This window comes from Paroedura picta, chromosome 10, assembly GCF_049243985.1.
Source record: "Paroedura picta isolate Pp20150507F chromosome 10, Ppicta_v3.0, whole genome shotgun sequence".
NCBI lineage: Eukaryota > Metazoa > Chordata > Lepidosauria > Squamata > Gekkonidae > Paroedura > Paroedura picta.
Window position 1 is genome coordinate 87,205,311 of NC_135378.1, and position 15,642 is coordinate 87,220,952.

At 53.3% G+C, this 15,642-nt stretch overlaps 1 protein-coding gene across 7 annotated transcripts in view; it reads left to right on the top strand.

Moving 5' to 3' along the window:
• Nucleotides 1-15,642, top strand: part of DYSF (dysferlin) — a 111,213-nt gene that overhangs the window by 60,424 nt on the left and 35,147 nt on the right. For 6 of the 7 annotated variants that reach the window (XR_013225005.1, XM_077301340.1, XM_077301342.1 and 3 more), the window contains 7 exons: nucleotides 1,259-1,440; nucleotides 3,259-3,399; nucleotides 4,660-4,689; nucleotides 5,500-5,526; nucleotides 7,778-7,819; nucleotides 14,024-14,125; nucleotides 14,965-15,126. Coding sequence is in view for 6 of the 7 variants with exons in the window: in XM_077301340.1 (XP_077157455.1) it covers nucleotides 1,259-1,440; nucleotides 3,259-3,399; nucleotides 4,660-4,689; nucleotides 5,500-5,526; nucleotides 7,778-7,819; nucleotides 14,024-14,125; nucleotides 14,965-15,126 (686 nt within the window). In the remaining variant the exon portion in view is untranslated. The remainder of the gene's footprint in view (nucleotides 1-1,258; nucleotides 1,441-3,258; nucleotides 3,400-4,659; nucleotides 4,690-5,499; nucleotides 5,527-7,777; nucleotides 7,820-14,023; nucleotides 14,126-14,964; nucleotides 15,127-15,642) is intronic. The other variant, XM_077301341.1, reaches the window with a different exon arrangement.

Below are 15,642 nucleotides of genomic sequence, written 5' to 3' on the forward strand. Positions count from 1 at the left end.
TATGGGCCAAACTGTGGCACACGACAGCCCTGATCTAAAGGAACCCCGCAAAAATGGAGTCCAGGAGCACCTTTAAGACCAACAAAGATTGATTCATGGCGTGAGCTTTCGAGTGCTTGCCTTGAATAAATCTTTGTTGGTCTTAAAGGTGCAATTGGACTCCATTTTTGTTGTGCTACTTCAGACCAACCCGGCGGCCCACTGGAATCTGTCCTAAAGGATGCAGAGGTGCAGTCAGCTTGCTTAGAGCAGAGGCGAAATACTCCAGGGCAGAAATGTAGCATCCGTAGTGAGGTAGAAATCGCGGTGGATTCAGTTCATGCCCATGTTGCAGGTGGAAAGAGATTCAGGTCTGAAGCAGCGCAAACAAGTCCAGGGGCACCTTGAAGACCAAACCAATTTGATTCTGGGTTGAGCGAATCCCGACCGGGTATCTGGGCATCTGAAGACAGAGATGCGCCCACAAAAACATATCCCTTGAATGCACTTTGTTGGCCTTAAAGGTGTCCTGGACGCAGGCTTGGATCTGTAGCTGAAAGGAGAGAGAGGAAGGGAAGCCAGGTCCAAGGAATACAGCTCAGTGTCATAAGGGGGAAACTTCGACAGCATCGCGTGTGTGGAAGGACGTAAGAGGGCAGGACAGACCCGTCCTCCTGCAGGACAGACCCGTCCATGTGTCCTGCTTCTTGCAGGTCCCCAGGAGAGAGAACAAGGGTCACAGGGAAAGAGGGAGGATTTGGCAGAAGGGGGGTAGGGGTAGGGTGGGGGATTAGAGGTTTGGGAGGTATGCCGCTGCATTTGCATGGCTTCCTTTTACTGCACTGTTACCTGCTGTATTGTTGTTAGCTGCTGCGAGATGGCGAGCCCGGGAGTGGTGGCATACGATATAATCAATTAATAATTAATTAATAATTTATGTGCCTTGATTCTTTGCTTGTACATCTGATGGGCTTGCTGAGGAATACTGATAGGGAGGTTCTCCCAGGTGTCAAAGAGAGGCCAAATAGTCTGTGGGAGCTCTGTGCTTCCTGAGACAAGACTCTTGACCAATCTCAGAATCATAGAGCTGGAAGGGACCTCCTGGGTCATCTAGTCCAACCCCCTGCACTGTGCAGGACACTCCCAACCCTCTTGCTCATCTACTGTCATCTCAGAATATCTCTGGATGCCTTTTCTCTGTCCTGGCCCTGATCCATGATGGAAGGTTCTCATAAAGGGGGCTTTCCACCACCGTTCTAACGCTCTTGCTGGGTTTCAGATCCTTATGCCATCGTCTCCTTCCTTCACCAAAGCCAAAAGACAGTGGTGGAAAAGAACACCTTGAACCCCACCTGGGACCAGACGCTCATCTTCTACGAGATCGAGATCTTTGGGGATCCCCAGAGTATTGCCAGCTCCCCTCCCTGTGTCGTGGTTGAGATCTATGACCATGACACCTACGTGAGTATGGAAATTCCTAGCAGGCAGGCAAATGGCCAGAAGGTCCCCATCAAGGGCAATCTCTGATTAGAATACTTGTGGTGCTTTGAAGGCAATAAGGACTCATACTTTTGTGTGGTTCTGTGGGTGTCTGTGCATTTAACCCAGGGGCAGGCAAACTGTGGCCCCCCAGATGTCCATGGACTACAATTCCCATGAGCCCCTGCCAGCAAATGCTGGCAGGGGCTCATGGGAATTGTAGTCCATGGACATCTGGAGGGCCACAGTTTGCCTACCCCTGATCTAACCTCTCTCAAACACACACACAAGTTTCAGATTCAGACTGCATTAGTTTGGTCTGAATCCAGAGCACCCAAAGGATCCTTCCTTGGCTCAGATTTGGCCAAATCTGAATTGATTCAGTGTCATAATAACCTATGGTGCCATTAAGGTCAATGAGAGGTGGGGTGGGGGGTTCTGGTAGAGGCACCAAATTTGCAGCATATCTGCAGAAGCCCCTCCTCAAAGGGACCCCCAAGTTTCACCAAGATTGGACCAGGAGGTCTAATTCTACAGGCACTCAAAGAGGGTGGCCCCATCTGACCTCCGCTGGTTCCAGTAGCAAGACAAGAACCGAGAATCTTTTCCCCTTCACCATTGGAACCAGTGAAGGTGGGATGGGGGCACCCTCTTTGGGGGCCTGTAGAATTGGACCCCCTGGTCCAACCTTGGTGAAACTTTGCGATTCTTTTGAAGAGAGGCCCCTGGAGCTATGCTGAAGATTTGTTTCCTCTACCTCACCCCCCCCCCCCCAGCCCATGGAATAGCAAAAAAGGACATTTTTGGTCCCTTTAAACTTTAAACTGCCCGATCTCCACTTGGCTGAATCGGACCCAAATGGCGGTTCAGCCATTCGGCCAAGATTGATTTGAGCAGCTGGCTAAAAGGGCAGGTCAATTTGTACTGGATTAGTCCAAAAAGTGTCTGAATCAACATTGATTTGGGACCTTTCTGGACTATCCACATCGAATTGCACATGCCTAGTTTGAAAATGAATGGGCGGCCCAGTTTTTTATTTATTATTTACATTCTAGGCTGCTCCTCTCCAAATGGTCTTGGGGCGGCTTCTTTGTTTCCACAGATGCTTTGCAGAAGGAGATGTTTTTTTTTAATTACCTCCCCATTCATTCTCTGGGCACACACAGCAGCAGAATGGGGAGGGGGGGGAGTCCCTTCCCTGCGTGGCTTTTGCTCTGGAAAATGGTGGGTGGGAGGCAGGAGCCCTTTCGCTCCCCATCGGGGCTCCCCTCCTTAAAAAGAGCTGTTCTTTGCAGCTGCTTTCTGGCTGCAGGGGTCACAGATTGGGCCAGGGGAACCCAAATCCAGCTCCTCCGAATACTGAAGTGTCGCTTGGTCTTAGGCTTTTGAGTTTTTATTGATTCAGGTGAGTTGATCTGAAGCAGAAGAACAAAGTTCTTGAACAAAGGCTCCCCTTTAAGAGTAACGGCATTTCATTCTGGGCATGCACGAAAGCTTATACCAGAACTAAGTGCTGCTGGTATTTATTAGTATCCTGAGCTTAGAAGGTTTTGTGCCGGAACATGGAAACCTCTACCCAGAGTTAAACGTCGGTATTTGTTACTGTCCTGGGTATAAGCCTCGTGCTTGCACACAGGAGCTTCCAGGCAGAATTAAACTTTGTGGGCCTCTTGTGTTTGGGGACCGTCTTGTTTGGTGCTTGGCTCCTCCTGCCGGAGGGCTGCAAGGGGGGGGGGCTGATTCCTCAGGGGCTGGACGGGCCACATGAACTTCTGCTGGGGTGTCTGTCCCCCTGCCCAGGGTGCTGATGAATTCATGGGCCGCTGCATCTGCAAGCCCCGCCTGGAGCAGGCGCCGCGGCTGTCCTGGCACCCCATCCTCAGGGGCAAGCGGAAGTCAGGGGAACTGCTGGCCGCATTTGAACTCATTCAGAGGGAAAAGGTGAGTCTGTTAGCTGGGCGGGGGGGGGGGGCGGCTCTTGGCTGGAGGGAGAACTTAGTGTGAGCTTTCTGCACGCGGAGCAGCTGAGCGGCTGCTGATCCCAAAATCTTCTCACATCTGCTGGAACTCACACAGGGCTGCCAACTTTGGGTTAAGAAATTCCCGGAGATTTGGGGCTGGATCCGGGGGGAGGGAAGAGTTTGGGGAAGGGAAGGAGCCCAGGAGAGATGCCCTGCCCCAGAGATTGCAGCTGCCATTTCTCCTGAGGAGGCCTGCCCTCTGCAGACGGCTTGTAGTTCTGGGAGACCTCCAGGCCCCAATCCAGGGAGGGCCTGATGACCATTCCCGGGGACAGAGGCGGTCTCCCCTTCCTCCAGAGGCTGCTGCCAGGCTGTGGCTGTTGCACCACTGCCACGGTCAGGTCTAGGAGACGGGGAGGGGGAAGGGAAGGAGCTGCTTCCCGAGGAAACAGGAGCCTTTCTGGCTGGCTGGCTGGCTTCCCCTTCCCCCGTGAGGTGTGAGTGGGAGGTGGTGCCCCTGCTCTTGGGTCTGCTCCCATTAGGATGATGTCTCCATTAGCCAGCCCAGGGCGGGGGGGGGTGGGGAGGGCTCCAGGCACAACTCTCTGCCGGGCAGCCGGGAGGGGCTCTGCGCTTGGCGTCCTTGCAGGGGGAAGGAGAGGCGGCCGTGTCTGAGGGCAGCCCTGCCAGCTGGCCCGCCTGCTCTGTTGACGTTGGCAGGGGTCAGGAACAGGGCCTGGCTGGGGAAGGCAACTCTGGCCTGGTCTTCGCGGCAAGGAGGAAACGGCGGGCAGCCGGGCCGGTTCTGGCATCTTGGTGGCTGCAGGGGGACGGGGGGGGGGAGGGGGGATAAATGGCAGCAAACAGTTGCACCAGCTGCTGCGCAGGCCACAGGAGCCAACTGTGCTCGACAGGGAGCGCTCGATGGGGCAGCAGGGCTTCTGAGCATGGGCAGAATAGGGCGTCTGCCACTGTGAGAGAATCTGAGACCAGAAGGCTTCCAGCCTGTATGTGGGGGGAACATTCAGCAAAGACAGGCAGAATCACAGAAGGGGAGCGCTGTCAAATCACACTCACTTTATAGCAGGGGTAGCCAACCTGTGGTCCTCCAGATGTCCATGGACTACAATTCCCATGAGTTGCCTGTCGCACCCCCTCCCCCCCGCCCCCCGTGGCTCCTTATTCGGGAGAGTTTGGCCTTGAGTGCTGCTGTTTCTGATCTTTGTGTTTCCTTTCCCAGCCGGCCATCCACCACATGCCTGGCTTTGAGGTGAGTGACTTTTCTCAGTCGTGCTGCTCAGGGGCTGTCGTGGGATTGTCCAGGACCTCCAGGGACATGTGCATGCGCCTGCCTTTGAGCATAAGCTCCGTTTCCTGCCTCCTGACATTGCTAGGCAGGGGCTGCAGCTATGCTGGGCCTGGGGACCAGTGGGAGACAGCATGATGTCACTTCTGGGAAAACCTGGAAGTTATGTCATGCTTCTCTAGGAATTGCCAGCAAGTCTATGATAAAACCAGGGAGTTTCCAGCAAGGATGCTTTAGGATGCTTAGGGCTGATCCTGCGTTGAGCAGGGGGTTGGACTAGATGGCCTGTATGGCCCCTTCCAACTCTATGATTCTAGGATTCTAAGTCCTAGAGAGGACTGACGTCCCTTTCCGTCTTTCTCCCACTGAAGTGCTGGCAGACAAGGTCTCCGTGGGTCAGGGCATCTCCCACCTGGTGACTGAATGGGCCTTCAGTGACCCTGATAAAGGAGGAGGGGCTTCTGGAAAGACATGGGAAGGGCCTTACTGCATCCCCATCCTTCCAGCTTCCCACTTTGCTTTGCAATCTGCTATTCTTCAGAACGTTTATGAATTCACAGCGTACTGCGGCATTTCAGAACGGGTGGCTTGTCATTTTTCAAGCCTGTTAGTTGCTGTCCAGTTGTGAGCAGGTACAGAATTCCTCGCCCTTTGCCAGCCGTTGTCTTTCGTATTAGTTTATCCAAATAGCCACCTTCCTCATTCTTTTTCCTCCTCTCTCTTTCCTCCCCATTTCCCACACATCTCCTGGCTCACGTGGGGGAAGCGGAGCAGGCCGAGGTGCCATCTGTTTTGGATGAGGTGAGTCTTGAGAGATAAATGGCTTTCTCTGGATGCCTCTGTGGTTGGGGGACTGCCCAAGGCTGAGTGGTGGAGGGGAGAGCATGGCAGCACATCTGCTATTCATATCGCTCGGCCCTGCCTGGCTCGGAGGGAGGGAGGGAGGGTGGAGGATTCTGCCCGGGATGTTCCATTCCGTTAAGGGCCCCTCTGCGTGGCGGGAGGCCGCGGTTCTCAGGGCTGGCTCCAGTCAAGAGCCAGCAGGGCCTGCATAGAGATCTACGGTGCAGCGGCCTCCTTTGGGGTCCTGTGCCCAGTTCTGGCCCCTGCGTCTCCAAAGGACACTGCGGAGCTGAAGGAGGGCAAGCAAGAGGACGAGGGGGACGAGCACCTTCCCCAGGGGCTCTGCCCGAGGAGGGAACTGTCTGCGGGGGAATTCCTCCACATTGCAGGAAGTTGTAGGGCCACATTTGGGTTGCCAGCCCTGGGATGGGAAGTCCTGGAGCTCTGGAGGTGGAACCCGGAGAAGGCAGAGTGTGGAGAGGGGAAGGACCCCAGCCAGGCCCCAACGCCATAGAGGTGACCCTCCAGAGCAGCCGTTTTCTCCATGGGAACCCCAGTGTGGAGATCCATTGTCATTCTGGGAGGTCTCCAGGTACGTCCTGTAGGAGGACAATGCTTATCTCAAGCAAGCACTTGCCTCACAGTGGTCAGGCCCCACGGGCATCCCCATCCCCTGGCATGGATCGAGAGTGTGCCCTGCAGGACTCCTGGAGGGGGAATTAAGAGTCGTGAAAAGAGAAGGGCGTCTGTCCCGCATGGCTGAGGACCCATAACAAGCCCCTCACCACAGTTTGGCCCGTGATGTCAGAGGATCCCGGAGGTCACATCGGGCAGAGGAAGGAGCAGCAGGCATGGGATGTACTCTGATGTACTCTGACTATGTGACCCAGAAGGGATGTCTGGGAGATTGGGCAAAAACTCTATGGTAAATTTAGCTTCTACCATAGAGTGTTTGCAAAAATATCAGAGGGTTGCCCCGACATCCTGGATGTGATGACAGGTTACGCTTCCAGGCTACATGGGTCATTTTGTCAAGACCTGTCAGGTGGATCTCCCTCCTTTAGGGGTTTAGTTCTTCCCAGCCAGCCAGCTAATTGGTGGTGAGGAGGTGGGACCCCTGCCTCCACTGGGGGTCTACAATCAGACACAGAAAATCTCTCCCTAGGCTACTAACAATATTTTCAAAATTTGTACATAATGAAGTAAAGTAAAAAGTCTCTCCGTTCGTTATTTCTTTATTGTTGTGTAGAATCCAACCAGAACGGTTTCTCGATATATCCTGTTTTCAAAGGGGAATTTCCCCCAGTGGTAGCTTTACTTATATATGTATCATTTCTTCCAATGTTAAAAGGTATTAATGTTGAGTATTTATGTTTAGGACAACCACTGAGGAAGCAAAGGACAAAGAGACTTTTTTCTTTACTTTATTCTGTATCATTTTTATATAGATTTTCTCTCTCTGATTGTCGATGCCACAAACGGCCCCATTTGTCAGTGTTTGCTTCCACTGGGGGTCTGGCAGCTCTCCCTCTCCGACCGGGGGGCTCCGCTGGCTGAACGGTTTGGGGCTGCTCTTGGTTTCATGCAGCTGTGGGCTTCCCTCCTACACAGAGGTCTCTTCCGGGGCCAGAAGAGAAGCTGCCCCTTTTCTTGGATAATTTCCGAGAAGGGGAAAACCTGTCTGTCCAAGCCGAGCTGTCAGAAGCAGCAGGTGAATAAAGATCACAGGGAGAGGCTCACCTTCCGACTCTCCCACGGACCACAGACGCTCGGTCGGAGGGGGGGGGTACACGAGGGAGGGCCTTTTGGGAGGCAGCCCCCAATTACGGAGAGACTCCCCTGGGGAGGGACGCCAGGCTGTTTTCCTTCAGGACCACATTAGGTTCCATTTCATGGCAGTCCTGAGTTGTGAGCTCAACATATTGGTTTGGAGGCCGCTATAGATGTTCCGTTTGTTCATGATGAAAGCCACTTTGGGCTCTGTCAGGAAGAAAAATGCAAATAAAAAAACAAGAGGCTGCTGTTTCTACCACTGCCTCTGGTTTGGCCTGGCTGATCTGGGGCGGGGGGGGGGGTTCTGCTGGGGGTCTGAAAGCTCCCTCGGCTGCAAGAGGGCCGTTTGCCGCCAGGCTGCATGTGCTGAGTTGCTGTTCTTGCTTTCTCTCCCCCCCCCCCCCTTTTTGCCTCTGCTGGGACGGGCACTCCACAGCTGTGCATGGCCACCTTCTATCGTGAAGGCCTTCTCCAATGGGTACCGTGTTCATTTTTGTCACCCTTGCTTGCCTCCCTGCTTGGCAGCAGCCGTGTGTGGACTGAGCACCCATGCCAAAGAGCTTGGGGCCCTTGGAGTAGCTCGTAGCGGGGGTGGCTGGGCATGGAGTAAGGGTAGGGGGTCAAGCCTCACAGGCCTTCCCCATGAAACTTGCTTCCAGTGGGACTGTTTTCACTGGCACCCCTCAATCTGAATCATCCAGATTAAGAAGGGGATCTCTTTTTGGCATGTGCTCACGCCCCACCGGTGACTCTCCTGCCTCTCCTTCCGTTGGCGCCTGAGGCTGGATTGGCCCCGCCCCCTCCACAGACCTTGGAGCCCCTCTTGGCCACAAACTCCCTGCAGAGGGGGCTCTCTGGGCTGGCCCTGGAGGTGGCTGGTGCCTCTTTCATGAAACGGCCAGAATCAAGTGAGCCAAGCAGAAAAGGAATAAATTGGCCCCCTTCCTCCCCACAGCGGCCCCTCTCTTTGTGGCTCCTGCCAAGTTTAATAGTGGCATTCCCTGAAAGGGGGCAGGTCTGGGAAAGCCAGATTCGAGGGGCGACAGAGTGCCTGGTGCAGTTTGGGTCCTCGCTCCCTCCACGCTGAGGCAGAGGAGATGGCCTGGCCTGCCTTCTGCTGCATTGTTGCAGGTTACTCAGAGGCAATCCCACCGTGCCGTGACTCAGGGGCCAATGAGGCCCAGCAGCTCTCTCTTCCTGGCCTGAACGCTCAGGCAGCCCTGGAGCCCCCCCGCCTGTCTGCCTCTCAGCCACCAAGCCCAGCACTGAGCTGGCTTCAGCAAACCTCTTCCTTGGGCAGGGCCTGAGTAATCATAGAATCATAGACTCCTAGAGTGGGAAGAGGCCATACGGGCCATCTAGTCCAACCCCCTGCTCAACGCAGGATCATAGAATCATAGACTCCTAGAGTGGGAAGAGGCCATACGGGCCATCTAGTCCAACCCCCTGCTCAACGCAGGATCATAGAATCATAGACTCCTAGAGTGGGAAGGGGCCATACGGGCCATCTAGTCCAACCCCCTGCTCAACGCAGGATCATAGAATCATAGACTCCTAGAGTGGGAAGAGGCCATACGGGCCATCTAGTCCAACCCCCTGCTCAACGCAGGATCATAGAATCATAGACTCCTAGAGTGGGAAGAGGCCATACGGGCCATCTAGTCCAACCCCCTGCTCAACGCAGGATCATAGAATCATAGACTCCTAGACTGGGAAGGGGCCATACGGGCCATCTAGTCCAACCCCCTGCTCAACGCAGGATCAGCCCTAAGCATCCTAAAGCTTTGCTTTAGGATAATCCTTGCTTGGCTCTATTTATCACCAATAATAATGACTGGGAGCCTATTCATGGTCACTGAGCTGATTAACAATCCCGCTTGTAATCAATCAATTAATTAACAGGTTCAGCAAGGGCATGGGGACATTGGGCTGCGGGGAAGAGGATTTCTGTCAGGGGTAATAACTGTGTCTTAACAGAAGAAGAAGAAGAGGAGTTGGTTCTTAGATGCCACTTTTCTCTACCCGAAAGAGTCTGAAAGCGGCTTCCATTCACCTTCCCTTCCTCTCCCCACAGCAGACCCCCTGTGAGGCAGGTGAGGCTAAGAGAACGTCTGATATAACTGCTCTATGAGAACAGCACTGTCAGGGCTGTGACTAGCCCAAGGTCCCCCAGCTGGCTGCTTGTGGGGGAGAAGCAGGGAGTCAGACCTGGCTCGCCAGATTAGGAGCTGCTTCTCTCAACCGCAACACCCCGCTGGCTCAGACCAGCAAGCTGCCTCCTCCCCAAACTGCTGGCGGCCAGAATGACACAAGTTCACTTCTCGGATGCTGTCGGGAGCGGTGCGGAATCTGTGGTTGAACTTCTCATCAATAAAACACGTGGGTTAAAGTGTTTCCATTTCTGCCCTCCATCCTGTAGGCTCAGAGTCAGTTGCAAGCACGGAAGAGCAGGGTCCGTGGAGTGCAGGCTAGGAAAGAGTGGGGTTGGCAGGAGCCCTAGACTTTCCAGAAGGCAGGTCTTCCTTCCAAACCTCCCTCTATGACAAAGTTTGAGTCCCGTGGCACCTTTAAGTCCAGCAAAGTTTTATTCTGGGGACGAGCTTTTGTGCAGACTCCTAGAATCCTAGAGTTGGAAGGTCCCATAGAGGCCATCTAGCCCAACCTCCAGCTCAATGCAGGATCACGCACACTTCATCAAGTGTCGAGATAGGGTTAGCTTACGCCTCGAATTAAACATTTTTGGTCTTAAAGGTGCCCTGGGCCCCTGTTCTGTCCGCCAGAGTCTCAGCTGCCCTCCTTCCTGCGGGATCTGGCCGGGGCCTCCCTCCCTTTGAACTGGGCGACAGCCTCCCAGAGGCAGCCCAAGCAGGAGACGTCTGAGGGAACGGAGCTTTTAATATGTGGGGTTTGTTTGATTTTTGATTTGTTTGAATTTTAAACTCTTATTACTCATTCCAAGCCCTTGGGAAAAGTTGAGATAGAAATGGAAAACCAGCTAAATGAATACCTTGTGTGGGTGTTTGTGGGTGTTGGGGTGTGTGTGTGTGTGTGTGCGTGCGCACGCCAGGAGTGCATTACATCCGTAGGCATCCTCTTCCAGACCATCTGCAGTGTACTGCATGCTTTGCACAAGGGCCTGAAGGAGCTGAGGCTCTTATCCCTAGGTCCAAGCGGATGCCCCAAGGAAATCTCTGCAGGGCTCACCTTAGAGCAGGGGTAGTCCACCTGTGGTCCTCCACATGTCCATGGACTACAATTCCCATGAGCCCCTGCCAGCAAACGCTGGCAGGGGCTCATGGGAATTGTAGTCCATGAACTTCTGGAGGACCACAGGTTGACTACCTCTGCTTCGAGGTTATCCTCTGTGGGCCAGGTGGGTTCGATCTCTTCATACTGTGAAGCCAAGCCCACATGGGAGCACCTGCATCCCCAGTGCTTTTGCTAACCACTGGATTGTGGAGGAGTGGCTGTTTTCGCGGGGGTTTTGCCATCAAGTAGGGTTTTCATGGCGAGGGATGTTCAGAGCTGGTTTGCTATAACCTGCTTCTGTGTAGTGATCCTGGATGCTTAAATCCAGCAGCACCTTCGGGACTGACAAGGTTTAATTCTGGGCAGAAGCTAGAGAATGCTTCTGCTCCTCAGTCTCCCTCCTCCTCCTGCCCTACTACCTTGGAACCATAGAATTTTAGAGTGTGAAGGGACATCTAGTCCAACCCCCTGCACAATGCAGAATTAATTTCAACCCATTGGTACTGGTTTGACCCTTTGGGGCAACAGAAAACAACTCTGCTCCATCTTCTATAGCAGGGGTAGTCAACCTGTGGTCCTCCAGATGTCTATGGACTACATTTCCCATGAGCCCCTGCCAGGAAATGCTGGCAGGGGCTCATGGGAATTGTAGCCCATGGACATCTGGAGGACCACAGGTTGACTACCCCTGTTCTATAGGACAGCCCTTCAAGCATTTGAAGATGGTTCACCTCTCAGTCGTCTCCTCTCCAGGCTAAACAGACCAAGCTCCCCCAGCCTTTCTTCATATGTCTTGGTCTCCAAGCCCCTCACCATCTTCGTAGCCCTCCTCTGAACACGCTTCAGTTTCTCCACATCTTTCTTCAGTTGTGGTGCCCAAAACTGAACACAGGACTCCAAGCGAGGTCTAACCAGAGTGGAATAAAGCGGTACCATCACCTCCCATGATCCGGACACGATACTTCTTTTGATGCAGCCCCAAATCCTGTTTGCCTTTTTAGCCACTGAGTCACACTGCTGACTCATGTTCAATGTATGGTCTACTAAGATCCCCAGATCCTTTTCACACTTGCTACTGCCAAGACAATTCTCACCCATCCTATATTGTTGTATTTGATTTTTCCTACCTAAATGAAGAACTTTACATTTTTCACTATGGAAATTCATGTTAGCCCAGTTTTCCAGCCTGTCAAGATCATCCTGTATCCTGATTCTGTCTTCTGGTGCATTTGCTACCCCTCCCAGTTTAGTGTCATCTGCAAATTTAATAAGGACCCCCTCTATTCCTTCATCCAAATCATTTCTGAATATGTTGAACAACAGAGGGCCAAGGACAGATCCCTGAGGCACTCCACTCGTTACTCCTCTCCAAGAAGATGACGAACCATTTACAGGCACACGCTGGGTGCGATCTGCCAACCAATTCTCATTCCACCTAACAATAGCAGGATCCATGCCGCTTCCCTGGCCTTCTCCATCAGAAGAGACCTCGTGGCTCCGATGCTGAGCAGCAAGCGCGCTCTCCGAGGGCTGGCCGTGACTTCCCCAACAGGCTGCCTGGGCATTGCAGCCAGCCTCTTAGCCCAACTCGACCTTGAGAGCAGTTGTTCCCCTGCAGGGATCTGTCTGTGGTTCTAATTACCCCGGAGCGAAGCGGAGCGAAGCCGTCACTCACGGCCAGCGCTTTTGATTTGGCAGCTCCTGGCAACCTCCAAGGAAAATTGCCACTTCTCCCGGAGTGCTGCTGGCGTGTCACCGCCGGGCAGCCTCCCTCTGCAGGCGCAGGAAAGGCACGTATAGAGAGGCCTATAAATAAATACGACCTGATCCAGCGTTTGAAATATATACGCCTGCTTAATTTAATGCAATAATACTTTCCCTTGGCAAGAGCTGTCTGCCTCCTAAATTGTTTCCAACTGCCCTTGGTTAGAGGGTGCCTTTTTATTTCCCTGGAGGGATTCGCTTTGCTTTGGAGACGCTGAACTCAGAAAAGGACCAAGGTCAGGATGAACCCAGAGGCACTCTTGGGAAGAGACCCTGCCTGCCTGCGCTAGAGGGGCCAGGGGCAGCTGCAGCAGCAACACTGCATGCATCTCAGATAAAGGCGAGGTGGGAAACGACAAGCACAACACACACACATCCTGACTGGGGGCTGCTGTGAGGCAGAGCAGGCACCACCAGTGGGCCTACAGCTTGCTCAGGCCAAAGCAGCTTTTAAAAAATTATTTATTGATCTGGGGGTTTCTATACCGCCCCCTCCTGACTGGTCATCTTGGGGCAGTGGTAAAACAATCTACCTTAAAACCAAGATACACAAACCCTGTAGAAACCCTGCAAAAAACATTTAAAAATATAAAGTTAGAAGACTAGTCTCCTCCTAGGGGAGGCCCAGATTAGATAGCTGTACAATTCTTTCCGCTGACCTCAAGCGTAGGCTTGGTGGAAGAGCTCCGTCTTGCAGGCCCTGCTTGGAGGGGCCATGGGGAGAAAGGAAGAAGGGGCTGCTGGCAGAGACCTGGCAGCGCCAAGGCCATGGAGTTGCCCAGGAGGAACTCACCACCCCCTGGGACTTGTTGGCTGTACAGATAGCATGTTTCTGCCTTTTGCACAAGTAGCTTATCTGGGGAGCAGATGCCGCTGACATGGAAAAAAGTTCCAACCTCTGCCCCAACCAGGGATCTGGGCCCTCTCTGAATAGGCCTCCAAGGTCATATAACATCTTGGGTGAACCTCAGAGTGATCTTTTCCCTGTGTGAGAGTTGTGCGTGGACAGCACTGATTGGCCAGTGACTGATGCCACGCTCTGTTGCTGGCACAATTATGCAGGCTGTTTCCAAAATGTCCATATTATGGCATGCATGAGTGACTTTGGCTGACCTGCCCATACCGACAGATTGCTGGCTGAATTCATACTGATTAGTTTCATTTTTCTTCCAATAGTTATGTAGATGAAGAACTAAGAATGTATCACATCTTGATCATTTGGTCTTAACACAATGGTATTTTGAAATGCAAGGGGTAGGGGGTCATAAGAACATAAGAGAAGCCACGTTGGATCAGGCCAGTGGCCCATCCATTCCAACACTGTGGAACACAGTGGCCAAATCCCAGAGGCCATCTGGAGGTCCACCAGTGGGGCCAGACCTCGAAAACCCTCCCACTGTGGCCCCCCAAGCACCAAGAAGGTTGTCTCAATTGCTCAGCTTGGCACTGCAACCACATCGACCTTGGATGTGGGGATGTCCGCTTCTTGGGCTGAAGTCCCTGTGGTCATGTACGTCCTCTTAATTGTCAACGGCCTTAAGTCACATTGATTTCCACTCTAAGAGGATATGAAGTGGTCTCCAAGGTGGGCTTCTATCTTAGGCTTCTCTCGGCACCCGAAGGCAGATTGACATCTCCCTTGGTGTTTCCCTCTCTGTCCCTGCTCCAGTCTGCAGATTTGGACCTGCCGTATCCCCCACCGCAGAGAGAACCCAACATCTACATGGTCCCTCAAGGAATCAAGCCTGTCCTCCAACGTACAGCCATCGAGGTGAGGGTAGAAGACCATGCAAGAACCTTCTTGACTGGGGGAATCTAGGAAATGCTCCAGTGAACATAAGTGCTCCTTATGCATGGTTGTGCCACCTTGGGATAAGACAATTCTGTGACAGTAAGGTTTAGTTTCATGCGCGCAGGTGGAGAGAGAATGGTTGCCCGGATTAATTGGGAGATGCAAAGGGATAAGAGCCCAGCTGCCTTCTGGAGCTACTGGGGGTAGGAACTCTACCGGACGCACCCCACGTGCTAAACGGGTAGTGAATAAGTAGGGATGCGTTGTCCAGGCTTCATGTGGTCTCCACACAACACGGTTCTCATTTGCCCAGAGGAGGGGTTCCAGCTGCACCTAGGAGACCTAGGCTTTTGGGGTGCTTGCTTTTGAGAGATATAGCTTCCAAAGTTGCTACCAGACTTGCCTCTAGGTGTTCTGCTAGAGACCAACATGGCTACCCTCTGAGAACCCCCTGAAACATTCCCCAGGCTTCAAGAGACCCCAGAAGCGGTGTGATCGTGCAGAATGTGGTTGGGAAGCAGAGCTGTGGACACGCCCACCTGGGGCCCTCCCCTTCCCACCCCCTCCAGGCCCCTCATTGGCCATTTTGTGAGGGGGCGGGGCAGGTCGACCTGACCATACATGGTCATGCCGCTGGATACTGTAACAATTTTACTTTAACAAATTTAAAATATACATTAAAAATGAATTCACTCCCTCCCATTCCGGAAGCCCAGGGCTGTCAAGAAACTCCAGGGTTCCACGGGTTGAGAAAGTCTGCTCTGAAACTAACCTTGCCATTGATCACCCGCTCTTTTTTTGGTTCCTCCTACATGTAGATCTTGGCCTGGGGGCTCCGAAACGTGAAGAGCTACCAGCTCTCCAGCGTTACTTCCCCGAGTCTGCTGGTGGGATGCGGGGGGGAGAGCATCCAGTCCTGCGTCATCAGGAACCTGAAGAAAAACCCCAACTTCGATGTCTCCGTTCTCTTCATGGAAGTGGTGAGGGTCCAGTGCCCTTGCCCGCTCTTCCCTCCCGTGCCCAAGGCCCTGGTTGGCAGTCTCATAGTTCCTCCTCCTCCTCCTCCTTCTCCTCTGTCCTGGGTTGGATCAGTCCGGTCCCTGATCCTAGGAGAACTTGGTCCTGCAGGCCTGGTTCTGAGCAGGGAGATGCCCCAACTCCGGATGGAGACAGCCAAACTCATGGAGCAGACTTGAAGAGGCTCAGACCATTTGCCCCTCAGGATCTGGGGCAGGGTCGTCAAACTGCGGCCCTCCAGATGTCCATGGACTACAATTCCCATGAGCCCCTGCCAGCGAATGCTGGCAGGGGCTCATGGGAATTGTAGCCCATGGGCATCTGGAGGGCCGCAGTTTGACTACCCCTGATCTAGGGTGTCTGTGCAGACTGGAAGTGGCTTTCTAGGGTCTCAGGCGGAGGTCCTTCCCTTCACCTTCTCCCTGGCCGTATTGATGGTAGATGCATCCCTTGAGAGATGCACCCTTCCCTGTCTCTGC